The sequence below is a fragment of the Primulina tabacum genome, chromosome 9 (assembly GCF_025594145.1).
Source record: "Primulina tabacum isolate GXHZ01 chromosome 9, ASM2559414v2, whole genome shotgun sequence".
Taxonomy (NCBI): domain Eukaryota; kingdom Viridiplantae; phylum Streptophyta; class Magnoliopsida; order Lamiales; family Gesneriaceae; genus Primulina; species Primulina tabacum.
In genome coordinates, this window is record NC_134558.1 from 40702782 (window position 1) to 40730001 (window position 27220).

The 27220-nt window shown below is 33.7% G+C and overlaps 3 protein-coding genes across 4 annotated transcripts; 1 reads left to right on the forward strand and 2 right to left on the reverse strand.

Annotated features, from left to right (window-relative positions):
- The first annotated feature begins 3914 nt into the window (after nt 1-3914).
- Nucleotides 3915-6557, forward strand: LOC142556245 (uncharacterized). Its single transcript, XM_075667628.1, has 2 exons — nt 3915-4114; nt 6029-6557. Exons 1-2 carry the CDS (start codon nt 4046-4048, stop codon nt 6344-6346), a joined length of 387 nt encoding a protein of 128 aa, XP_075523743.1. The 5' UTR covers nt 3915-4045; the 3' UTR covers nt 6347-6557.
- Nucleotides 6558-9029: 2472 nt separating this feature from the next.
- LOC142556246 (small ribosomal subunit protein bS1c) lies at nt 9030-15422 on the reverse strand. Its single transcript, XM_075667629.1, has 10 exons — nt 15042-15422; nt 14006-14165; nt 13214-13275; nt 11414-11573; nt 11196-11316; nt 10606-10687; nt 10415-10518; nt 9577-9655; nt 9413-9463; nt 9030-9339 (listed from the first exon to the last, which is right to left on the reverse strand). The coding sequence occupies exons 1-10, from the start codon at nt 15282-15284 to the stop codon at nt 9256-9258; spliced, it is 1146 nt and encodes a 381-aa protein (XP_075523744.1). The 5' UTR covers nt 15285-15422; the 3' UTR covers nt 9030-9255.
- Nucleotides 15423-16710: 1288 nt separating this feature from the next.
- Nucleotides 16711-25936, reverse strand: LOC142556247 (putative UDP-N-acetylglucosamine--peptide N-acetylglucosaminyltransferase SEC). Of its 2 annotated transcripts, none has more exons than XM_075667630.1 (28): nt 25590-25936; nt 23832-23977; nt 23615-23713; nt 23469-23519; nt 23219-23335; nt 23077-23133; nt 22566-22685; nt 22353-22415; nt 22179-22257; nt 21346-21455; nt 21189-21242; nt 21031-21098; nt 20802-20904; nt 20155-20357; nt 19835-19931; nt 19456-19527; nt 19218-19294; nt 19018-19134; nt 18838-18922; nt 18596-18763; nt 18373-18483; nt 18199-18285; nt 17977-18104; nt 17816-17898; nt 17631-17736; nt 17389-17535; nt 17010-17130; nt 16711-16925 (listed from the first exon to the last, which is right to left on the reverse strand). In XM_075667630.1, exons 1-28 carry the CDS (start codon nt 25771-25773, stop codon nt 16812-16814), a joined length of 2967 nt encoding a protein of 988 aa, XP_075523745.1. In that variant the 5' UTR covers nt 25774-25936; the 3' UTR covers nt 16711-16811. The 2 variants fall into 2 exon arrangements, with proteins under 2 accessions (XP_075523745.1, XP_075523746.1); XM_075667631.1 differs by having other exon boundaries at nt 22353-22411; nt 22562-22685.
- Between the last annotated feature and the right edge of the window lie 1284 nt (nt 25937-27220).

A 27220-nucleotide genomic window follows, 5' to 3' on the forward strand; every position in this document is an offset into this window, starting at 1 on the left:
CACATATTATTCTATTTTTTTTAAAAAAAAATTATGATATCAATTTATGTATCATGACTGAGCCACTGCTGGACTATATGGTGTGCAATAAGTAAATCCCAGATAATCGCCTACGATTCACACTCACGCAGCGTACATATAAAAGATTGGAGTATGTCTTTTGTGAGACGGTCTCACGAATCTTTATTCGTGAGACGGGTCAACCCAACCGATATTCACCATAAAAAGTAATACTCTTAGCATAAAAAGTAATATTTTTTCATGGATAACTCAAATAAGAGATATGTTTCACAAAATACGACCTGTGAGACTGTCTCATACAAATTTTTGCAAAACGATTGTGGGAAGAAAAAACTTTTGTGATATTCCAACTTGACATATTGGCTCTAAATCTCAAATATTCAACCTCTCATGAAGACATTAATGATAATATTTATAAATGGATGAGATGGCCATTTTCTAACCAAAAGATGAATCTTTGAAAGAAAAAAAAATTTACGTATGATATAAATAAAAATAAAAGAGAGAGAGTTTAAAATCTTACGAGGTACAATTAAACTAACATAATATATCATTACTAAATTAAAAAAGAATAGGTTATCTTTAAAAAAAAAAAAAAGAAGAAGAAAAAGAAAGAAAAACAGAATACGACAATACGTTATAATTCTATTTTTTTAGAGAAGATTAAACTATTTTTTTTATGTGGCTAATGAGCTTAAACTTCCCTATTGCCAGACTTTGTTTTATCTCATTGGGCCTGTACACAACAGTTCTAGTTTGGGCCTCCACTTTAATTGTATAGATCTCTTTATTGGACCCCAACAATCACAATAAAAGAGCAGCCTCCCAGCCCAATTATGAACATGTGATCCAAATTTTAGAAATACTAGGAAAATAATAAAATATATACACGAGTTCTATTAGTTTATAAAAAAAGTATATATATATATTTTGTCATAAACTATACTGTGCAAGTTTTATTATAGCAAGATATTTACATACACACGATCATATATTCGAGATTTTTCGGATAGTGAATAAATTCGAATAATTAAGAATAATAAATTTTTTAAAAAAATATCAAGGAGCACTTTTAACTACTCGATTTATTAAATGTTGTCTATTCAATCCAGAGTTTTGATTATTTTTCTAAATGATAGATTTTTATGAATTTTATAGATTTTTATAGAATCTCGTATATTTATAAACAAATTTGTATAAATTTGTGTGTGTGTGTCTCTATATATATATAGATATATTTTCAGAATCTCATATATTAATTTTGAATTAATAATTAATTGACATAAATAAGATGTTTACTTTGAAATGTTTTTAAAAATTTTATTTTATCAGATAAATTTACTTATCTAAAAGTTAAATCATTTAATTTTTACATATATATATATGTGTATGTATGTCGATTTGTACGTATGTTTGTAAAAAATTTAAAAATGCTCGTTGTTTAAAAAATATATTTTTAGTAAAAAATTAATAATTTTTTTTAAATTTATTTATTAAAAATTTAATATTAATTTCAGTCAAAAATATTTAGATATCTACTAAGATTTTAAATAATAATAATAATTTAGAAGCCGAGAGGCGTAGGCAGCCTGCCCCTGAACGTGGGACGAGAATCAATCGTACGGATATACAATCATATGACAACCATGGTTCCCACGAAAAGCCACTCCCTTATTATAAAATTCCAATTGGGCCCCTTACTCTACCCACACACTCATTTGCCCTAATAAAATATGCTCCATTTACATTTATTCCTCAAACTGCCTTGGGATATTACCAATCAGAAAAACAATTTTTAAGAACCCAACTAGGTGTATTCGATGTAGGAAATTTAATCATTTTTACTTATTTTTATATATTTTAAAAATTTAGATGTATTCCATTAAGACTTTTAAATATTATATAAAAATATAGAGTTATTCAAATTTTCAATAGAATTTTAATAACTCCATGAAATTCATTAACATACAAACATTAAAGTATAAGGTACAACTATAAATTGTCAAAAATTTATCTGATTCAATCCAAATATTTGGATGGATTTTTAAAATTTCTAACTCATGCTTCACATCACCTCTCTTCTTATCTTCTCACTTCTCCTCTATCTTTATCACTCTCTCAAATTGTCGAAGTGTATCTCAGTATATATTTTCATATTTCCTTTTCAATTTTTTTTCATTTTTTGGCTGATTGTTCATATAAATTTTTATTTTAATATCATAGAAAATTTTGAATTATAGATTTGATTTTGTGATTTTTAATTTATGACTTGTACAAATTAATGTAATAATATTCAATACTAATAAAAAATGATCCGAAAAAATGTCGCTTCATTCTTAATAATTGAATAAACTCGCAACAACCATGTTTTTTTAAATTCTTTATACCATTTTCAATTAATACGTAAGTATGATATTTTTATACAAAAAATATATCCACACAATGCTAAATAATATTCTTTTCACATGTATATTATCAATTCAAAAACAAGGTTAAAGATTAATTAATTGATGTATTTTTAAAAATTACAAAAATATATACAAACTCACATATATACACATGTAAGGATTAAATAATTTAACTTGTAAATAAGTAAATTTATTTATTAATATAAATATTGAAACTATTTCCAAATGATTATATTATGTATGTCATTTAATTATTGGTTCAAATAAATTAATAAAAAATAATATGTTATAATTAAGTACAAAATTTATAAAATTCTACATACAAAAAATAATTCACAATAGCTTATAAAAATCTTGCAAAAAATTCGACAGGAATCCACATATAAATGTTTATAAATATGTAAGATTCTGTAAAAGTTAATAAAAATCTATCGAATCCATAAAAGTTTATAATTAAAAAAAATTCATTAAAAGTTATCAAAAATCTGAATCGAATATACCCCACTAAAAGTATTTTTTAGCCGTGTATTTTAACATAATAAATTAATTTATTTTGAAAATATTTTTTTTGGGGTATATAACAATTGAATCATTTTTTTAAAAAAAATCAAAATAAAACTAGAACGAACAAATATTACCAAGAATTTATTTATGAAAACCGAACCATTGAACACTCATACTCCTCTCTGTCCACGCGATATTTTGGGTCAAATCTTGGATATATGCAATAGTTTCATCAAAACATTATACATAAACTAAAATAGATAAATTCTTTTGTAGAATTCGAATAGATAAAATTTATTAAATGTATCCGACCTATTAAATATTTTAAAGTTGATTTTTAAAACTTTGAAATATTATTGTAATATAATATAAATCCTTAAAAATGTATTTGACCGAATGGGCTACGAATTGTCTTATTCGTCAGGATATCATGGAATCTATTTTCCATAGCTAGGATCGAGTTTTTATAACAGATGTTGGAATTAATTTTCGGCTAAATATCAGTTTAGTCATATATATATATATATATATATATATATATTTGATATTTTTAATCATATATATTTTCGTTTAATCAATTATAATTATATTATTTTGACCAATTTTAGACATTATGTCCAAATTAAATGACTAAATTTTATTGTCACTTTTTGTAAATATGTGGCTAAAAAATTGCTGATGATATGTACATGTGTTTAACAACATAATTATAAATTTTAACAAAGATATTAGCAAGTTAGTCGTATAATTTTGATTTAAAAAATATAATTAATTATAGCTGATTCAACAAAAATACATCATTGAAAATATAATGTCAATGATACATAATTAAAATTGACATTTAATGACTTCAATGTTTTTTTTTTTTTTGACATTTAACTGTCTTTTTTTAAAAAAAGATTCGATTGAGGGGCAAAATTGAATATATGTGTGTGTGTGTATATAATATTATATATATATATATTTATATACCCTAAAAATCATTTACAGACGCATATAATCCGACCCAACAAACAAAAAGCAAGTTGCATCTGATTTGAAAACGATATCAATATGAACACAAGGGAGAATCGGAGCAACGTGGGGTGACCCTCGATGATCTGAAGACCAAGATGGCGAATTTCGCCAAGGAAAGAGACTGGGATCAGTTTCATAGCCCAAGAAATCTGCTTTTGGCCCTGGTTTGAACCTCACTCTGTACCCTTTTCAAGCCATTAAAATTTTCAGAATCTTGCCTCCAATCTCGTGTCGGCGTCCATTTTGATACGTTTTCTTTGTTTTTGGTTTTATCTTCAACGTGGGTTTTTTTGGGGGCTATTCATCAGATCAATCTCTCGGGGGAAAAAATCTTTTCTTTTCGAGTTATTTTTGAATAGAATTTTCTGTTGTTTCTTCTCTTCCTTTACATGGTTGGTGACTGATTCACCGGGATGGTAGGGTTTCGTATTGGTTCTTGGTTGAATGCTAGCTAGTACAAATTAACATGGTGATACGCCTGTCTTTCCTTTTGTTCTTTAATTTGTGAACACCATTACCATGCACATACGAGAATTTAGGTTTCTCGGTCTTCTCTTTTCACGGTTTTCGCTTCTCATTTGATCTTGCTATTGTTCGCTTCTGATTCTTGATGATCATTCTCTATGTTTTCCGAGTTTATCCCTTGTGAAATCCCATTGAAATATTGAATAAATTGTTTTTCTTTTCTATAATCCTTTCAACAAGATTATATTTTTTCACCTATGTTTTATATCATTTATGGTATGTAGATATATGCAGTTGTTTTTTGATGGAGATGTAGCTTTTAATATAATTAGGGTCTGAGTCGAGAATTGGGACGGGCCAGGATAAAAGCCAACTCAATAATTTTTTGATAGAATTTACATTTTTAAATATTGCACTTCAAATTTATTCGTGGGTCCTTCTGTTGAGAACAAAAGTGATGTGATAAACGAAAAGGGTCTAATTTGACAGACTTTAACATTTACTTGAATCTATTTCTTGGGAATTCTCGAAGAAGTGTAAAGTTTGTTTCTTGGTTGCCCGTAAAAAAGACAGGCCTTTCTCCGAAAAATTTCCTCGAAAGTTCTCTCTTTCTCTTTTGGTCTGTATATCCTTTAAAAATTCCGCCATTTTTGTTTGACCGTAAATGTTTAGCTCTTGATATAAGTTTAAACAGCTCACTTTTTCAAAGACATCATATCTAAAAGGAAAAACCAGAAAACCCCTTTATTTTCAACAGCTTTCATAGTACCTAAAACTGGCTAGTATCGTGTGATTTTTATGTTTCCCACAATATCATTATAGCACTATTGTCAGAAAACACTGCCTGAAGCAACATCAGAACTGCCACCAACAATAATATGTTTCTACTTAGCCACACTTAATTTATCCGAGAGAGTGACTAAAAAAAATAAAGTTTTCCAAAAGTGCAGTTGCTTTGGCACTCTATGACAGGCACAATTATCATCACATCGTGTCTTTTAGTTAAATGCTCTATTCTTGCATGCCTTGTTTTTCTAGTGTATAATATAATACATGGACAGGGAAGAAGTGAGAATAATGATGCCTTAAATATGCTGCACTTAATCGATTAAAATACAATTTTGAAACCCAGTGCTGACTCAAATTTCAAGAATTTTTGGGTACCCAATTTTTATGACATCTTACTGTCTAGCTGTCAAGTATGTTTTACCAAGTAAGCAATTTTGTAATCGGCTCGCCCCTAGTCGACTCTCTACCAATATAATCCATCTACCGAATAGTTTTAGTATATTAATGTTCTTATTTATCCTTTTAGAAGAGAACATGTTCTCACCCTCAAGCGATGGTAAATTGGTAATGGCCAAAATGAGGCAGCTAATTTCTTTGCCAAAATTTGCTGCCAACTTTGGGTCATGGGTAATCTACCTTATAGTAGTCTTGTGGTCTGGAGAGATTTTCCTGGTAGTTTTCTTTTATCATTAAACTCATTTTTTTCCCATTTAACTTTTATTTTGTATTTTTCAACTCCATCCATCACCAAAGCAAAAATTATGTTTCCATGAGATCCTGTGTAATTTGAAATATTTGTAACCTTTTTACGCGCATCAAATCAGGTGGGGGAAGTGGGAGAATTGTCTGAGATATTTCAGTGGAAAGGCGAGGTCCCAAGAGGGCTGCCAGATTGGCAAGAAAAGGAGAAGCAACATTTGGGAGAAGAGCTTTCTGATGTTTTGCTTTATCTTGTTCGACTATCAGATATATGTGGCATTGATCTGGGTAAAGCTGCACTTCGAAAGTTGGAACTAAACGGATTGAAGTACCCGATTCAACTTTGCAAAGGATCTCCCCAAAAACACCATCAAATTCATTGCACCAATGAGAATCAAGATTTTGTTGCATCTAATAATCATCACCATGATGGTGGTGCTTGATGCATGAATCTTTCTCCATCATATTATCGCTATTATTGCTTCTTTTCCTTACTATTGCTTCTTTTCGTCGCACCCCACACCCCCCCCCCCCCCCCCCTCCCTCCCCTTTGTGTTGTCAGTTGTAGTACAACCTATATTTGTGATATATTGATTTGAGCGAGTCTATGAACTGTCATTTTGGGGTCTATTGAACCTTTTTTCGCAGCTTTTATTGCACCTTTAATTGTCCGTTTTGTTCTTTTGAAACTTATATTACGCAGTGGATTGTGTTGTGGTACATGTAGAAAGTGGTCATCGAGTATTAACTCCATATACCATGCCTAGTTGTGTATACTTCAAGGCCCACTCCAAGTCTTCCTGTGGGGATGGGACTGGCTGATTCACCTATTAGAGTTTAATATGTAATTAAGAAAAAAAATTCAAAGTTTAAATGGCTTTGTGCAATTAAATGATCCATGAAAAAAGGAAGAAGAAAGGAAATAAATGAAAAAAAAAAAAGAAAAGAAAAGTTTAGGTGGCGCAATGCAAAAATAAAGGACAGATTGTTAATCGAGTATATATGCAGACATTGAACCCATAACTTTTCAATCAAATGGACGCTTAAAAGCAATAATTATTGTCCAACTAGTATTTATATATAATTAAGATTTGTTAAATTAAAAAGCGATTGATAATGCATGTTTAGTGTGACTGCGAATCATGTCAGATCCGATTTAAATCATTAAAAAACAAGGATTTATAATATTTCTTTTGACAATTGTAACGCATCAATGCTAACATCTAACAAGATAATTTTTTAATTATAAGACCCAATAATTGTTCATAAAAAAATAAATACCTTTTGCGATTTTGTGATCTTTGTTTTTAGGAAAATCTTTCAAGATATAAGTTTTACATACTTACAAAGTTTTTAATCACCTTCGGCTAATATTTACCATATGGTTGGTTCTCAGTCATAAAAAGTGAACCCAGATTTTAAAAAAAAACTATCATAAAGAACGTCATTTTCTAAGTTTTTTGATGTTGTCGGTTATCTTAGATTGAAAGAACATATGTACATCGGGTTCACGATGGGCCCAAAAGGACGACGGAAAGCTTTAGCTAGACCAGACCCTTCATATGAAATCAAGATCCCAAGGATAATTACTTTTACACACTATTTGTTTCGTGAGATTAGATATCGTGGTGGGACGTATGATACAAGGATGATAAATCAAAATACATTAATAATATAATAATTTATAATTCTAATTGTTTATAAAACCTAAAACATTGAATAAAACAAATATTATAAGCGGACCCTAGCTCCAAGGAAAAAAATTCACAGTGAATGGTTGAACCGAGTGTTTTGCCGCAGACAAAGTAACAGCTAGGTAGCTTGAACGTACGAGGGACAAAGAATATCAACATATAATATAATATATTGTGGAAATAAAATAAATAAAACTACTGATAATATGTCCAAATATTATGAATGTATATATTTTAGTTAAGATTTAATGTCGCCATGTCGGCGATTTGATCTCATTTGTGTATGAAACATTAATATATAATATAGAAAGACGTGCAGTTTTGACATGCATGCATGCATCGTATCTTGCTTTCACAGAACCTTTCTGCAGAAAGAGCCGACAGGGTAACAAATTCTCCTGATACCAAAATATATGCTTATTTAGTTTATTTCCCAATCAGATTTTCCCTGCTCAGTTTTGGAATGTAATAATATAAGATATTTACATAAGATTAGTTTATGGAATCTATTAAATTCCTTTATCACAAGTTAATAAATTCGGTAACACATGCATGGACATATGAATATCATGTGAGATCGACCACTTATTGTTCTGATAAAAAAGTTGTAATTGACAGTAATAAAACAACTCAAATATTTCAAATCGTACAACAATTCAAATATCAATTTTTTGGTCATTTTTTCCTAATAATTACGCTAAAATTGATAATAATCAAACATGTAACAACAAGTGAAACTAGTAAACTTCTTATTTAATTTACAAAAATACTTTAGCCGGTGACGATGACATACTTCGATTGTCGTAAATCACACACATGCATATTTGAATTCTTCTTCAACAAATCACGTACGTCAATTTGTTGCTCCCTATCATATATATATTTATATATATGTATGTATGTATATGTAATAATAATGGAATGGATAATACAAACAGAGTGTCACGAAGGTTGAGACAGCCGCGTTACCATATATTTTTACAAAGACTTTTTCAATTCATTGGTCGACATGTTTATTAATTTGCTTTTAAGTTCCAAGTGGTCCATTCCCTACAGCCACCAATCATAGAGTACACTTACAAGTGCACAAAAACTCCCAAAAAATCCTAGTACATATGTCACATGCTCGAATTTTATTCATCTATTAAAATCCCAAATGTGAATCATACACTTGTCATTTTCAACGTCAGCACATGCAAGATCTTTGTAATTTATTTCACCATAACAAGTAATCAAAGGAAATTCTGGCCAATAGATCCATCGTCCATAAGGTTTGCTACTGGGAAAAACGAATTTAAGTTCCAAGTAGCTCATTTCTTATAATGGAAGCCAGCATAACAATAATTAATCGCCAACTTCGTAAGAAAACGACTACCTCTACTTACTGCAATTAACATCATGTACGCAAGCATACGAGAATATCATACAACAGTTGAAAATAAACGATTATATTATGAATCATGTGACAAATCATTCAACTATGTACAGATTTGAGAGTTAATGAACAAGTGTTACACCGTACAATAGCTGCTGCACAAGAAACGAACATGCATGGATGATTGAAATTGAGCACGGTAAACCAGAAATTTCTATATTCTTTAGTTTGATATATATGTTGGACCGTAACCAATATTGGTAAGAGACTTTGAAAAGATTAGTCATGGCACCCGGTCTAAAACATGCTGCAACGCTCTTTTGATTCCATCTTGATTCAGTGAGGTTGTTAGCTGTATTTCTTGTACCTGATTCAAAAATGAATGCATACTAAGATCACGGAGAAAAATAAGAAGAGTGGGTCCTGATAGAGATACATGCCTGCCGTCCAGCTCGAGCAAGAAGTGTGTATTGATCTTTGATAGGGGGCGCCTGCAGATTGCAAGATTTGAAGTTACTAAATGATTTTTTTTACTCGTAGGCAGAGGAAAATGAACTTTTACGGATGGTATAAGGATAGGAGAGCGTAATTTGTTCACACTAACGTTTGAAAGCCATAGTTGCAAATCTTGCGAAACCACCCGTTTCTCAAATCCTTGTCGGCTGATCCTCACATCATCAATGCTGAGACGCCATAAGCATGAACCCAAACAAGTTGGTTTAAGAATTCAGTGATGATGAGATACCAAGAGAGGAAGAACACTCATCTTGCGTAGAAGCTGAAAGACTATGCTATGCATTTGAAACGCACATATCATTTCTATTTTCAAAAAATTAAGGTTGAGCTTTAATGGAAGGATTTGATTCGAAGGTAAAGATTTGATTTGAGAAAGGATTTGAATTTGGATTTGAAAGGACAACAATCTTGGTTGGATTTCAATATCTATCATACTCACCATTGCCTTTACACAAGTTACCGATGGTTGAGTTGATAAATTCATCAAGTATCAAATGGATTTTAAATCTTTGAATTTGAAAAATCTCTCCGTCCAATCACAACCTAAAATATTTCAAATCCGTAGCTGAATCTTAGTCCAAGCACCAGTTGTCTACAGTAACAAATCAATCACAAGTCACTCTTATCAATGCGGACAAATACCCCCACAGACCCAGTTTAGTTTCTATGAACACTTTACAGCATTAAACCTTCAGCATAGTGTCACCTTATCTTTGTTCCATCATTTAAAGTATATAGCATGAAAAAGTATTGCACCCTCTAAATTCGTCAAAATGTTTAAAATTTGATTTTGTTCCACCTAATTCATCTTTAGGCACCAAAATCAGAATTGACATGACAAATGCATGTTCAGCCAATATTTCAAGTTGATATTTTACTATAATCGTAATCAAATTAGCATGGATATCAACAAATGCTAGTCATACCCATCTTCCTTCAGTAATTCTCCAATGATGGTGTCAAGGCCAGGAAGAGGTTCAATAGTTAACTGGTCATTTGCACTAAAAGTATCGGAGTCTACCGAAGCATCCTGTGAAGCAAAGCAATCATTAGTAATTGAACTGCAGTATGAAAAAAACAAAAAAGTAAAGCTGAGGAAAAAATAACATCACAATACCTGAGGAATAACTTTGTCTAAAGTTTCGAGAAGTGGATCTTCCTCTAGTTGCTTAATTGACAATGTGATCCGTGACTTTTCCCTGCATCATTTCCAGAACCATAGAAATAGTTACATCAATCCTTGAATCAAATAATGTATTCCATTGAAAGAACAACGTCAAAAAGTGACAAAACTCGATTTTGTGCAATATGTACTCAAAAAAGATGCTTCAATGCTTTGGTTACGATATAGTTATATAATTCAACAAATATGTAGAAATAGCATTGGTTGTTATACCAAAATATAACAGTTAGGGACTCAAAATTTTTTAAATTATACAAATGCTATGTGTGAGAATTAGAGCAATTGCTTGCTTTTAAACTCTACGACAGTCTAAACACTCTATCTCAATCATTGTACCATGTGGTCTGGCAAACAAGATAATGGGAGCAATTGTGACAACCTAACATGATACTTATGAAGAAAGTTTTAGTTCCTTTACACAATTTTTTAGCATGTTTGAATTCATATACCTGTGGGTGCTTTATAGACACTGATGTATTGAAGAAACAAAAGATGAATATAGAATAGCAAAATTAAAGAATTACCTATCTATGTTGACAATTTTGACATTCACCTTATCACCCTCGGTGAGTACATCTCTCACATCTTGGACTAAATCCCATGAAACTTCTGAAACATGCACTAGTCCCGTGAGACGATATTGACCTGGATCCGAGCTCAAATGTGAGATTAATGAGATTGAATTACATGATACAACATAATTATTCACTAGATCAAGTACCACTGTTTAAGAAATTCATACCATCTGGGAAACGAAGATGGACAAAGGCACCATAGTCCTCGACAGATCCCACCATACCCTGATAAAGGTCCCCCACTTTTAGCTGAGAAGAATATCTTGACCAGGCAGTTTCCTTTTCTGAGAATATTAATTTCCTGTTTTCCTCATCTGCTTGGATAACCTAAGAGAGGTAACAAGATTCACTGTTATTCAATGGTATCTTGAAACATTGGCAGTTTCTCTCCAAAAAGAATAGTTACTTAATACTGTTATCTTGAAAACCTTTAACATATTCAAGTTCAAAACTTATAGAAAACAAATCAACATCTCCATAACATGGCTCGAGAAGTAATTATTTTTACATGCTTAGTACTCATCCCACATGAGAGACAATAATACTTAGTTAAAGTACTGTTAGACAATGTGTATCAAAGGTAATAGGTATTTTCTCCGGGGAAACAAAAGATGGCTATGAATAGGCAAAAAATAGTCGAGACAAAAGTTGAATTCTATTTTTAAAACATCATTCCCCGAACCAGTGCTTAAGATCATGGACAACACATGTCCCAAGATACAATGGTCGACAATTTTGAAGTAGCAGCGCTACAAATTTCGACGTCCTACAAACCATAAAATGCTTAAAACTATTGGTTGCAATAATTGTCTCTGTTGGGTAGAGTAATCGAAACATTACGATTGAACTGCTGAACGGTTTAAAAGATTTGAGTTGCACATTACCACCAACTATAACTTTTGGTAAAAAGACAAACACTCGGTTTTACAAACACTATCATATTTTCTGTAAAAATTATCGACTTAATTGAAATCTCAAATTTTAAGCATTGAATTTTTGTTTAAATGTAATTGATTAAAATAATCGTGATTAGATAATCTAGAAAGAAAGATTAAGTAAGGATTATTTTGTATTCAAAAATGAATTTTGGGGGTGTTTTCATACTTTCCCAAAAGTTGTGGACTGAAGAGGCATTTTCCATGGAAGAGTCCCGCCCCCATGGAATCGAGGCTTTAGGGTCAGTGCCGCGATGCCTTTCATGCAAATCCACAACATAAAGGATCGTTTTCGCAACATATTTCCTATGTTTCTTACACCTGAAGGCTCAAAGTCCCGACTCCAATTTAGAGTTGTGATGCATGCAGTCCACCCCTACAATACGCTTGATTCCCAGGTATAGTTTTAATAATTTCAAATGGATAATTTCGGACATTAACTTTTCATTCACCAACATCAGTTTCGAGCACATAAACGTACTACTATAATTTACTCTTGAAATAAATAATGTTTGTCCACTTTGTTTCGGCAGTTGACTCATAGAACCCGTTGATTATTTTCCAAAATAGGTGTTAAACCCTTTTTCTAAGAAGTATCTCTCACGTCATCCCTGAAAAAAAATGAAAATGTAATACAATGTGTTTTTCTCGACAATCTTATATTCTAATACTACGTTCCCTCTCCTAGGACGTTAAACACTTTTTCTAACAAGTATCTCTCACGTCATCCTTAAAAAAAAATGAAATGTAATACAGGGTGTTTTTCTCAACAGTCTTATATTCTGATACTATGTTCCCTCTCATAGGACATAACTAAATAGTTTGCCGTATTTAAAATGCAGATATCTTGTATAGCCACAATCACAAGCACCCAACTGATGATGATGCTATGTTCCCTCTGACAGGACATAACAGATGTGGATTTCAATGCAACAGACTATAAAAATGGTTTCAGAAAATAAATAAAGTCTGCACAACATCAGCAGCAACTGGAAATAATATATTCCACACATCAGTGACACAACTCAGTACCTTCACGGGAATAACTGAACCTGTCAAAGCTCTTGCAATATCTTGGATGCTCTTGTGAGGTTCTACATGATAAGTCAAAATTTTAATATCTGGTTGCTCGCCCATCATTTAGGCAGGCAGGTAAAACTCCACCATCATTTAGTACAAAAATGATCATCTCATATAAGAAAAAGGGAGACGCTGGTTTTTTTAGGAAATTTCATCAAAATTTATTCCGTTCATCAGAATACAACATGACTGAAAAAATTCACCAAAAAAATGTAATATGTACCACACAAGTGAGAACTAAAGTGCAGATTAAAAAAATTTGGCAGTCGCTTGAAAAAGCCACCAGCTATTGGGTGTGCCCACTGGTTAATTTTTCTTTCTTTCTTTTTTCCTCGAAGTTACTAGGCCCAGTATATTGAAATACAATAAGGGAAGTTACATTATTTTGATAAAACTTATTATCCTACCCTAATTTGGTTAAATGAAATCCAATTTTGATTATCCCTCTAAACAAAAATTCCGATTTTGCTTTATTTTGACACAAACCAGAGAAGTAGTGAGAGATGATGCAGAAAAAATAAGATTCTTTTAACAGCCTATGATGGGTGTAGTCGGCCCAGAAGAGAGTCCCCATGGAAAAAATTGAAACTTGTGTAATTTTTCTTAAATTGACCAGTTGAAACCTTGATACATTTACTAAAGATTCCCAGCTTGCAGTGCACCAACTCCCGTGATTTTCTGGGTCAGCTTAGTCCATAAAACCAGAGAAAAAAAGTACTCAATTCAATAAGATTCAGTGCATACCTTTACATGAATGTGCCGGGCTCAGCTGTGGGAAAGGAAGAAAACCAATGAGTGAATAAAATTTAATCAGCAAACCACCACCATTGAATCCTTCGATTCTTCCCTCGTAGATGAGTCCCTTCTCGTGATAAGCTCTTGCAGCTTTCCAATCAGCAGACCTCTACTTCTTTGTGGAACAAAGGAACAGGTAAGAAGCTTCTATTGAAAGAAGCCACCAAAAAACACAAACATAAAAGGTAATAACAATGATAAAAAAAATTGTTATTGTTATGGATATAATAATATGCACCTGTTGAAGTTGAAGCAAGTAAAATACTTAGTTTAGTCAAGAAAATAAAAGATAAGAAGCCATGGCAGCTTCATCATTCACCTCATATAATCCATCCTGCTCAGGCCATACTACTCTCTATTCAAGTGTAATAAATTTAACTGAAAACTTGGATCAAGCTAGCAAATGCAACGAAAACCTGCCAAAAGTAGGCCACTAAAAAATAATCAAAAGCCAAGGACTTACTTAACAATAAAATCCAATATACCACGAGTGTTAGCATGGTTGTGTTTGTCATTTTGGCTAATCATAAGAGGGCACTCCAACATTATAGCCATTTTAACACATCATGATTAATGATATGCTATGATCTTGGGCTTGTGACGTAAAAAAAAAAACTACATAATTCAACAACGTATTATTTTTTCTAGCAGGAATCATACAAGACATCCTCTATAGCATATCTCTATCACCTATTTCTCCTTCAGACTCCATCTTTGTCTGAAGTGAACAATTTGACACCTTCACCTCACCATAGAACTCACAATAAAGTTTCTCCACGTGTTTTTGGGTTTCAATGTAAGGTCACTGAATCTATCAATCATGAATACACCCATTTTGGCTTCTAACATTAGAATCTGAATAGTTCTTCTACAGGGCAGGCTCAGTGTGTAGCGAAAGCGCATGAACAGAAAACTAGAACAGACCCCTATTCATACAAATAAACATAGCACAATGAAGAAAACTGAAATCAACATAAAAACACACCCGGTCAGGCAACACCGCTTGATCCAATCCATCATCCGTTCTGGTTGTACTGTCACTTGAAACTGATACTTTCAAGAAAGTCGCCCGCTTGCTGGAATAACTTCGGGAGATGAAACATGGGAAATTGGATGAGGGTGCCGGATTTATGATAAGAGCGGCATTATGGCAGGTGTTATCAAATAAATGGGAGAGAAACGCTAGGCCGCTGGAAACAGAGCCTAGAGAAGCAGTGAAAACTGGCATTTTTCAAGATTCTTTCGAGGTATGTGGTGTGTAGGCCGCAACACCAGTGGACATAGGATTGGAATATGGGGCTGTGTGGGAACGTTCGTTTTGTTTTGTGGAGAGCTGCGGTGCGTGTGTTGTGGATTTGGTGACGTGGGTGAATTTGGATCATCCCCTCCCCCCCGCATTTGCCTTTTTATAATCAGTATGCTTTTTTTTTTTTAATTTATCAAAAAGATAATTGATATGAAATATATTACAATTATAATATATAATAATAATTATTTTATTATGATAATATTAATATGCAAATATTATAATTATCGTTTTATACGTATAGCTAATAATAAACGTTAAACGCGCATTTAAATACTTTATTTGATTTAAATGTATCGATTAGATTAATCTGATTTTTATATAAAATATCTTTTAGTTGGTTCAAATTTTATGCAAATTATAATAACTCTTGTTTTTGACAATATGATTATATCAATAACTAATTCAACTTATTGCATTTATATGTTTTTATTAAAAAAAGTTGTGAAATGGGTACACAATACATTATATATTTTTAGAAAATACATTTGACTATACGATCAATACGGCCAGTTTGTAATTTACTTGTGAATATCGTTAAAGTTGACCCATCTTACAGTTAAATATTTGTGAAATCGTCTCACAATAGACTTACTCTAGAATGACTAACTGAGTATGGTCAGTTTGCAATGGTGAAACGAATTGCCGAATTGTGCATGTACTTTCGTATTAGAAACAGGAAGGTTGAAAATACCAATCAATACTAAACTTGCACGAGGTGGCAATATTGGAGCACTTAATGTGTGCTGTCGTAGTAAGAGAGAGTGGGTGGCCGGACAGAAGTGAAGGACGTGGAAAGCAACGGGGAGATTCGGCAAATTCTGCGTACAACAGTACAACCTTCTTCAGCTCCAGAAAAAGGCAGCCAGGGGTACGCAGCCACTGGAGATCTCGAAGGTGGTGGAGGCGCAGACTCAGGTGGTTTCTGGTATCGAATATCACCTGAAAATTCTCATTTTCGCTCCTTCCGCGCATAGCACCGGCAATTAATTATTAAAGTTGTGTAACTCTTAATTATTACTCGAGAAATGTAATGTTGAATACAATTATCAAGGGGTGATTAGATTTTCATAATCTCATATTTCAAGTATCGATTACTGACAAGAAAAACAGAAATATCACATTTAGGATGTATATTTCAGAAGATTTCGAATCCCTCAAAGCAAAGCAGCCTTTGGTCTCTTTTAGCCATGTAAAATGTGCATCGAGAAGAAAAAACAGAAATATCTTGTGTATGAATCTTAATCATCAGTCGATTATTTTAAAATATAAAAGTATCGGACGAACTGTAGTATCGCTGATGATAACCGCTTCCTCGTATTATCTCAGCCCACATGACACTTTAAAATTATAAAGTGGTATATAATATCATACGAGTAGAACTAACCCTCCTACAATCTTCGTTCTTCATCTACAAAAATCTAATCTTTTTTCCTCTATATAAATCATCTACCGGTCATACGGAAATTCCAAGTCATTCTCAGCGACTTTGAAGGGTTGAGGATGTTGACCGGAACAGTACAAATTCCACATCCTGAAGTAGGCACGCTCCAAATTCTTCACCTGAAAAATGGTAGCAAATGTGTAACGATTTATATCAAAATGCAGAGGACAATAATAAACTAGTTCTATGATAAGACGACTCACCCATCGTGCAGTGTCGAACAGAGGGCAACTCAGACGGGCCTCCTTGAGTCTGCTGGTAAGATCTTGAAGCTTCGAAGGATTCATGGCCAAAGACACAGCTCTCTCTTCGTACTCTTCCATGCTGTCAAATACGAAGGCACAGATGAGAATGAATTACAAGATGAATTAAATGCTATGCATAAGAGGCAACCAGCGACAAGATGTGAATTTAATGCTTCCATCCGTTGGGTGAGGATTTCTGAACCCGCACAGTGGGGTTTCCTACTCAGGCAGTTTACTAGAGCTGCATTACACCCGTGACAATAGGCACGCAAATTCCAACATCCACATATTAGGAAACAAAACTAGCTACTAGATAATTACAGGTTCAAACACCTACCTATGAACAATCATTTCCTCTCCAACTCCTGTCGCCAAACAGAGCGACCCAGCAACTCTAGTCGCCATTTTCTCGAGAGGAAGAGTGACCATAGGCAGACCAGCCCAAAGAATATCTGTCCCTGTTGTATGTGCGTTGCAAAGAGGCCTATTCAAATGGAAATCAAGAACTGTTGAGAATTCAATTCAATAATATTACGCATGCCTCAAATGGTTTCTGCTACAACCAAAGTGAATACTTACGTATCAAGAAACAGGTCTGCTAACGAACTGCGCCTAATGTGTTCCTGCTTCATTGCAACATCTGTGAAAATAATTTGGTCTGGTTGCACACCTAGTGAAGCAGCATCTGGGCCATAGAATAACATATTATCAGGAATTGCCTACGAAATATACTCATTTGTCACCAGAAAAAAACTGTAACATACGTGCACGAAGCCTCGTCTCGCCTGCAGCTGGAAATCTAAGAAGCCAAAGTGCACTCTTTGGGACACGCTTAAGGATATTGCACCTGCACAAGTAAAGTATTTGCTTATATTTCTGTTTTGCTACATATAATACTCACAAAAATGAAAGCTAAATATGCTACCATGTCGTGAGTATTTCAGGGTCCATCTTGTAAAGTTGATTGAAACAGGCAAATATAAATCTGTCCTCAGGAAGTCCGTAGTCCGATCGCTTGGGTTGGTAGTTTAGATCCAGTACATCACGGTTTTTCTTAAAGACGTAACAGTATGGGAAAGAATAACACTAATCAATATTAAAAAGTTGTGTGTATGTTTGAGAGAGAGATCAATTTCGTAGCGTTTACCTGTTTATAGTCGTTCACAAAATAGCAATGAGGAAGATGAACTATTTTTTCGGAGTATATATGAGAGCAAGACATTGGAGAAACAAACTGCCATAAAACAAGAAGAAACAGTTCAAGACGATAAAGTCATGCCATGCATGCGTAATAATATCATATGGGGAAAAATACACATACCTCATCAGTAACCAAATAATGTATGTAGGTCGCTCCCGTGGTCCCAGGAAATCCCATATAAGAAACCTGGATAGGAGCAGGCTGCATAGCAAATATTTCATTTCTTGCACCCTGCAGTGCATGTAGAGTCAAAGTCTTTTATAATGCAAGAACTCGTCAATGTAGAGTTCAAAGATATGATGACTAACTAGAAAGAAAAAGTGAAATTGTGGCAATTTGATACCTTGGTGTACCCATTTAGATTGATGAGCACTTGTATCTGATGTTCATTGATCATCCTTGCTATAATATCAGATGACATTGCAGACACATCAATAAAATGCTCTGCTTCAGATTGGATGCGAAGCCTCCATTCAGTGCCATCATTCGGACTCAACGCATAGCAGAATATCTACAAGGGAACCATAAAAAAACATGTCAGAAAAATAAATATGCTTAACCAACTTGAGCCCAAATCAAGCTCACCTCAACATTTTCTCGATTATGCATGCCAAAAACAGAACCCATAAGATGAGACAATGGATGGTTACCAAAGTCACTGCTTACATATCTGCAAGAGACAAGACATGATTCGGAAAACGTATTTTCAGTCCCAACAGAGAGGAGATCCAAAAGGAAAATGAGGAAAAGTTTGTGCCAACAAACCCGATCCTTAACCGGCCATTCCTGCCACCACTCTTTACAGGCAATGGAGGTGCATGATTAAAAGGAGGAAGTGAATAGCGAGATGCTACTACCGCAGAATGAGCTGCATATTTTCGACTGCAAGTATATACAAGTTCTTCATCAGAAAATTTCATTTGCAATCATAAAACAAAAGAAAAATGGAATAATAAATTTCTCACCTGATCTCCAATGCAAGCATGGGATCAAGGGGATACGCAATCGCATGGAAAGGTTGAACACTTGGGATGACTGACAACTAAATAAGAAGGGAAACTCACATGCTAATCATTATTGACAATAATAAACTGTCAAATGGGTGCAAATGGACAAAATGAGGGAACTACTAAAATTTTCAGAGGGCGGTAGGAGATGAGCATTTGAGCATATAAAGTTTGCAGAAGAGGACTTTTGACAAACCTTGATCTGTCTCCTAAGTATCCCTTCAACTTCAATAAACATCTTCTCCCGATCATCCCAGTCACAGACGCACTGAGATAAATACCATCGAACCAAAATCATATTAAAGAATTTCAACCAGTTAATCAGTTGAGAACTCAGAATAAAATCAACAAGAAGTCAAAACCGATAACTACTAGCTCACACCAAGTGTAAACAGATGAAGTAACAATGAGATTACAAGAGAGAAATCTCCGTGAAAGAAAATACTTTTCCAGCATATGAATCAACCGTGTCATTTTCGTATTAAGGTACGTAAATAGGTTTTGATGAACACGTTCAAATCTTAAATCAAACGTCAAGATAAATCCAAGCTCTGGTTAGCGAATTGTAGATGTACCTGCAAAGTGTGAAGAAGGTTACAAGTTGCCTCAGGGAAATCTGGGCGTAACATCAATGCTTGCTTATAGCTTTTAATAGCTGCTTCCACATGACCACTGCAAGCAGCCCACAAGGTAAATAAATCACAGTTCATGCTAATCACCATAAATAGGTCTAAAATGTAGAATAAAAATCTTAAAACAGATATTCATTTTGTATAAAGTAAAATTAAATAAAACATTTTTTTTTGGTGGACAAAGCACACTTTTGATTCACAAGTGATTTCTTAGCCTACAAAATTAAGGACTAAAATTTACAACAGAAGAAATGAAAATGTACCTGTCCTTGTAAGCGGAAGCCAAATTTGCATGAGCCTCAGCCATCATTGGTCTGATATCAATAGCACGGAGATAGTCTTGAATCGCCTCGTTAACTCTTCCAATTTCTTTGTAAGTGTTTCCTCGATTAACCAAACCATCTGCAGCCAATGGATCTATCCTTAGGACCTCGTTGTAGCAAGATATCGCATCTGCATGATTACCCTGTAATCGAAGAAAGTATAATCACACAAAAATTTCAGATCATGTCTCATTAACATGTGAGCGACAAGTTAGGACTTGGAAACGTATTCACACCCATCATTTTGGATGGCTGCTTCCGCATCAAAAGAATGAATGGAATTAAATAAGGTAATTTAGTTTAGGCAATGGCGAAATTTGTAAAAGATATTTGAACTTTGTCAGCCCATGGTTGTTTCTGGTGCCTAAAATAGGTGCTCTCTGAAATGGTATTTGTTATATTAAGCTGAGTTGAGTTGGTAGGAACATCTCATTGCATGCATAATATCAAAATTTTGATATTGGTCTCTCACATACTTCGATTGTCACAGCCTTGCCATTCCTAAAGATGAGAACAATGCACTTTTATTTCATAAACTAATTTAAGCTCTTTAGAGCTTTTTTGCAGGAGAAGAACCAGCAATGCACCTGTTGTTTGTATATTATAGCTAAATTATTGAAAGGGGCAGAAAGTCCTGTTGTGACAGATAGTGTTGCCTTGTAGCATTGAGCTGCAGCACTCATCATATTCCTTCAAAGAAATAACAGATGAAATTCGTAAAAATCAAAATGATAAAAAAATATAATTAAAGGCGCGAAACGGCGAAAGCAATCTGAAACAAGAACCACGAGTGGAGCACGCTGATACTTAACATACCATTCCATATAAATATTTCCAAGATTGGTTAGAGCTTGAGGATGACTAGGTTGAAGAGATAGGCATTGCTTCAAAAAACAAACAGCATTTGAATCAAAAAGCAGCAAAAAAAAACAACGAAACCACGACCAATTCAATCACGGTGAAAAATAATTTACGCGGTAACAGTGAATTGCATCCTCCACTCTTCCAGCATCTTTCAATGCATTACCCTAGCAGTTGAAAAACATAAAAACAGAACATCACCAAAATGCAACAAGTATTAATTTACTAAACAAAAAGCTAAATCAGTACTATTAATAATATAATAGCAACCAAGTTATTGTACGCCTCCAGGAATCCAGGATCACAAGCAATAGCCCGTTTGTAGTTGATTATTGCCATATCAAGGTTGTTTTCCTCATAGTACACACTTGCCAAGTTGCCTGCAATGGTTGGCATACATAATTGTAAAAAACTCCAATTTCTGGTAATAACACGAAGTACAAAACTCTAAGAGTTTAGTCACGTTATCTTAGATAAGTCAATAACAAACTTAGTGACATTATCTTAGGTGAGCATAAGTCAAACAAACATAATGTGTGATTGCAAGAAGATGATATCTAATATTGATATATGGCTGCATTTTCCAGCTAATATTGATTTACTTCTTTAACTTCAAAATAGCCTTTACCGGACATGAAACACTACTCGCTATTTATCCAAACTCAAAATTTCAGCAAAATACTAGAACATATCCTCTGAATTAATTTACCATGTTTAAAAGAGCAAATTGGTCAAGAAACAGTGTCACACTTGAGGTTCTGTTATTCTAATATAAAGTACTCATAAAATTAGCAAAAAAGCTAAGTCAATTGGTTTTTGCCAAGTTGTTCCAACCAACAAAATATTTCCCTTGTTGCAATTTTACACCTAAAGTTCAGTTCCCAGATATAATTCAGCCTCAAGCTAACATTTTTGAACCCCAGGGATGCACATTTTTTGGCTTAATGGTGATACAGAGTGTTATCCTAAGCTGTTGAGGAGACCAATGATATACGCTATGAATTTCACAATCAGTATTTCAGAACAACAGTTTTCAAAAGGGTGATTCACAAAGTGATCAGCAACAACAGAACTGACCCTATCATGGTGTAAAAATAACTCACCAAAAGCCATTGCACTGTCTGGTCGTGACTGCAGGGCTCGTTGATAACATACAATAGACTCTTGAGGCATTCTCAAGGCCTGGAAAATGTAAAGAAGACTGGTCTTTCCCCGAATTCTTGCCCTTGCATTTTACAGGTACCCAACCTTACAACCAAAATATGTTAAGAGTTTACCTTGTAAACATTTCCCAAATTCAAGTAGGCATCTGAAAAGTCAGGCTTCAACTTCACGGCTTCCTGAAAATAGAACAATACACAGTCAGCAGTACGCACAAGATCATAAAGCATCCGATTCAGACAAAATATCAAAGCATGCATAAATTAGTCAACCTCCAACTCAAGAGACCTTTTACACTTTTAGAAGGATAACAAAGATTAATCACATGCCTTGTAGTAGTGTAGGGCCCTGTTAAGATCACCCGCCTCCATACAAAGACCAGCAAGATTAGACCACGCAATAGCAAAAGTTGGCTGTATGTGGAGTGCTTCCATATAACACTTAGAGGCCTGAGAAGAAAAGACAGATTTAGAAACTTCATTAGGAAATGATTAATGAGGTCTGTGATCATAAGGCGGTTGCTATTGCACTAAATTTGTCGAATGAAAATTGCAAAATACGTGAGAAATTTCACCGAGATGGTTGATAGTGTGTATTAAACAACAGCTTTGAAAATTCAAATAGATATCACGCTGACAGTCATAAACCAAAGAGTAAAATAACTAAGAAGCTAATTACACTAACAGCAGGCCGTCGAAAGCTGTAATTATTGTTTAACAGACACAAAATCCCCCCCCCCCCTCTCTCTCTCTCTCTCTCCCAACAAAGATATCCAAGCGAGTAATTATCGAGTAGCTGGAAAATGGCGCCAAGGTAGAGATTGGACATCTGCTTTATTACCTCTTGCACTAGTCCTTGAGCTTTCATCAGATTTCCAAGGTTACTATGAGCATCAACCTGATAAGTTGTATGTTGACACAGATGTGAGATTGCCAACACAGTTGATAAGGATGGTAACATAATAAAAAAAACAGAAACCTACCAAAAGAGGATTCAGAGCAAGTGATTGACGACAGCATTGGGCTGCCTCATTCAACCTTCCTTTTCTCATGTAAGCACTGGCTAAGTTAGACCATGCATCAGCAAAATTAGGTCGAAGCTGCATATAAAATTTACATCATAAAGTGTGCAGTTAGTTCCAAGATACTAACATCAGCAGATCCTATTACATACAATCTAGGCTAGCACGCATGATAATACTGGTATAGTAAATATCAAAGTGACAGACAGACCTCAATAGCAATCAAGTAATAGCGAATAGCGACATCAATATTGCCTTTCTCCTGCCAGAAAAATATAAATAACGTAAGTCAGCAACTTCACCATCAAACCAGAAAGAGTTCCGTGTCAGAAAAAAAAAACCACCACAAAAACTTACTTTCCAAGCATTTGCCATATTCCCATAGCACTCGGCAAAATGTGGATCAATTCTAAGAGCTTCTTCATTCTTCGCAATGCACAAATCGAAGTCATGTAACTATAAAACACACAGTACAAATTCTAGCTTGAGATGATATCTTGCTGAAAATGCTAGCTCAAATTTAGTTACCCAATAATAAAACATGTGACATAAAAACATGAAGCAAACCAGTAACCTGATAATAAACAGCACCCAACAGAAGAAGATTATCAGTGCGTCGCGGATTTCTATCATACACAGCCTTGCTATGTTCTAATGCCTGCTTATAGTTCCCTGCCTTGTAATTCTGATGGGCCAGGTTCAAGAGCATGTCCACGTCAACTGAATAATGAGAAATAAGAGAACAAACCCAGTAAGACTTCATTAACATAATCGTACTCCAGACTAACATATAAATTTAATCAGCAAAGTTTATTGCTCCGTACGTCTTTGTGATTTGGCTTCTATCATAGAAAAAATCAATTAAACGCTACACGTTCTCATCACAGTTCATATTATGCTTTCATGGCCTGACATTTACTAATATATGCTAGATTCAAATAATTATGGGAACCTCCCAAAAAATCGAAAAAGAAGATCCTCAAAACCTGGCATAGTCATATTTGTTTATGGAAGGGCATTTTTGTTAATGGTGCTCTAAAATAGTTGCACTTTTTGTGAGAATCTCAACCGTAAAGATCATGCAATTGGTAAATGTGCATCGTTACAATGGAAATCATATGCTAGAATTTGAATATATCTATTAAGTATGAAACTTCAATAATACTTCTAATACTTATCCATTGGTAAGATTGAGATAACAAGCAGGTGCAAATCCACATTTTCACACAGAATAAGAGTTGGGAGTCCTGGGACAATGATTTATACATCATGTGTTGGAAGGTTTAGTTCCCCAACTGCAATAAACTTACTGTAAGTTAATGTGATTTCTCGGGAATATTGAAACATAATCCATGTATTAACTTTGTTATTCCATTAAAATCCATAACTGATGCTTAGAAGATCCTAGGCATGTTCCAGCATCCCACCATGAGGACTTCTTATTTACACCCAATAGACATGGGTTTTTGCTCTTTGTAAAACCTAAGCCGTCAATTTCGGTCAAAAAATGGTTCTGGTCCTTCTAGAAATGTTTTCAACAAAATATTTATAGATCTACACACATAATTAAAAAGGAATATTTATTTAGAAGCGTTTGTGCATTTAGGATTAAATTTTATTCCCACATTTCCTTGAAATAAATACTTGTTATCTTCCTCTTCAAAGTCCTTTCAGTTCTCTAGAGATAATTTTGTCCCCCGCCCCGAATTGTTTCAAGCATAGTCTTTTCGTTGCCCCTAACAGCAATAAGTAGCATATGATTCAATAGTTCACGTGAGATATTCCAATTTATAATTTTTGGCAGTTGGATTGAAAATAAGGCATCCCGTGACTAAAGCTAATTCATAGAGACAGTGTAATTGTATCATTGAACGACTTGAGTTAGAACACGCATCGGATTGAATAGCAGCAGAATCTTAAGAAACAAAAAAAGCTTACACTTTAGGGGCTGCATAATTTTTTTAGATTTGAATAGCTCTCGGTATTAGTAAGAAGGCTTATGCCATAAAATGCTTTAAGTCAAGAAATTTTGTTCCCCGGGTTAAAAAAAAATGGTTGGAGCAATACCAACATTCAAAACCAAATATTAGGTTAGCCAACAAAACATCCCAAAGATTTTTTAAGTTTTATATTTTCCCTGAATTCAGTTAACAAATATTTGAAAATGGGAACTTTTAAATTTCTCGAAAAGACTCATAATTCCACAAATCACAAAATAAAGCTCATCAAACACCAAAAACCCTAATTCTTATTGCACGCAAGGCAAAAAAACAACAACAAGAAGAAGAAGCAAAACGCAATACCAAAATCACAAAACTGAATAAAATCGAACCTTCACTCGAAAGCTCCGGCTTGACGTTAACCCCGGAGGGAAAAGACAGAGATGGATGGTCTCTGTGATGATCTGCGGCGACATTGTAAGGAGCCCTAGACACCACCTGCGGCTGTTGCTGCTGCCGTTGTACCTGTTGCAGACTCCGGCTGTACTGCCGCGGATCGCTCTGTAACGAGAGCATGTCTCGTGATCTAAACAACTACTACCTCCGCCGCGCAATTACTCTCATAAAAAGGCGGAAGAGCTCGAGATCCGAACGGAGAAAGGGAAATTGGGAAGGAGAACTCCTCGACAGGGGTTTTTTCTAGAGAAAACTGATAAAAGACAAAAGTTGGAAAGAATATTAAAAAGAAAGTAGAAAAGAATAGAATAAGAAAAGGAAAATGGAAAAGGAATAGAACGAGATTCGAATAAAATGCACTTTCACCCCTGTAGGTACATGATTTTCACTTTTCGAACCGAAACACTCAAATCTACACCTCATACCCCCGGATTCCAGTTTTCTTTTCCAAATGCTTATTTTAATAAGCAGTATCGTTTCTATGTTAGACGAAGTCATTATTTTTTTATTCATTTTATATTTTTTTATTTAATTCAATTCATCTATTGACTCGTGATACTATTTTTTTATTCATTTTATATTTTTTTATTTAATTCAATTCATCTATTGACTCGTGATGATACATCGCTCACATTCTATGTGATGAGTATATGATCCACTTGATATAAGAAACATATTATGATTATATCATTCGGCAAAACTTGTATCAGATGGTCTCACGTGTCATATTTTGTAAGACAGATATCTTATTTGGATCATTCATGAAAAAATATTATTTTTTATGCTTAGAGTGTTACTTTTTATTGTGAACGTCGGTATGATTGACTTGTCTCACAGATAAAGATTCGTGAGACCGTCTCACAAAAGACATACTCACATCCTTTTTGTTTTTATTTATTATGCATGTTTTATTCTAAAAATTGAAAATTAATATATTGTTTTAATTTTTTTTTTGATAGATTGTTCTTTAAAAAAATTTCCAAATGTTACACATACTAAATTGTCTTTAAATCTGTATATAAATGCATTTATTTAATCTATTAATACTTAAAGTAAACCGATATTTTATTTTGGCCGGAAATATTACCTCTCACATGAATGATTTCACATCACGTAAATTTTTTTTGCTCATTATACAAAGAAATGACATATTTTTATAGAATATTACTTAATTGTGTGCAATTGGCCATAAAAGATATTTAAGACAATAGATATCAATAAATGAAACAATCTTACAAAATTTAAAACATACAAAACAAACATTATGCATCTCCATATTTTATTCATCCATATATTTATCATGTTTTTATCACTCTTTATTCATCTCCTTCGTAGCACCAAACATTCAATCAGCCCAACCTTGGATTTGGAACAAGTCCAATTAGCTCGATTTTGTTTTAGTCTAGAATATGAAGAAAAAAAATGAAATGAAGCAAAAAACATAAGCTAATTAAAGGAAAAAATTTCTCCTAAAAAGATAATACAATCGATATTTTTTAAAACTATAAAATTTAGAAAAACATATGCCAACCCGAATATTGTCCGAATTAACAAAACCTAACTGATT

Bases quoted from the DNA above. Each gene is read 5' to 3' on its own strand.
- LOC142556245 (XM_075667628.1), top strand. From the start codon at position 4,046: ATGGCGAATTTCGCCAAGGAAAGAGACTGGGATCAGTTTCATAGCCCA. The intron at 4,115-6,028 runs GTTTGAACCTCA...GCATCAAATCAG, and splicing joins GAAATCTGCTTTTGGCCCTG to GTGGGGGAAGTGGGAGAATT.
- LOC142556247 (XM_075667630.1), bottom strand. From the start codon at position 25,773: ATGCTCTCGTTACAGAGCGATCCGCGGCAGTACAGCCGGAGTCTGCAA. The intron at 19,135-19,217 runs GTGAGAAATTTA...ATATACTTGCAG, and splicing joins ATGCTTGCATTGGAGATCAG to TCGAAAATATGCAGCTCATT. The intron at 17,131-17,388 runs GTAGGTGTTTGA...CGTATTTGACAG, and splicing joins GAGGAAATGATTGTTCATAG to CATGGAAGAGTACGAAGAGA.
- LOC142556246 (XM_075667629.1), bottom strand. From the start codon at position 15,284: ATGCCAGTTTTCACTGCTTCTCTAGGCTCTGTTTCCAGCGGCCTAGCG. The intron at 11,317-11,413 runs GTATGAATTTCT...GCTCGGATCCAG, and splicing joins CCATCTTCGTTTCCCAGATG to GTCAATATCGTCTCACGGGA. The intron at 10,688-11,195 runs GTAATTCTTTAA...GAAATGATGCAG, and splicing joins AAAATTGTCAACATAGATAG to GGAAAAGTCACGGATCACAT.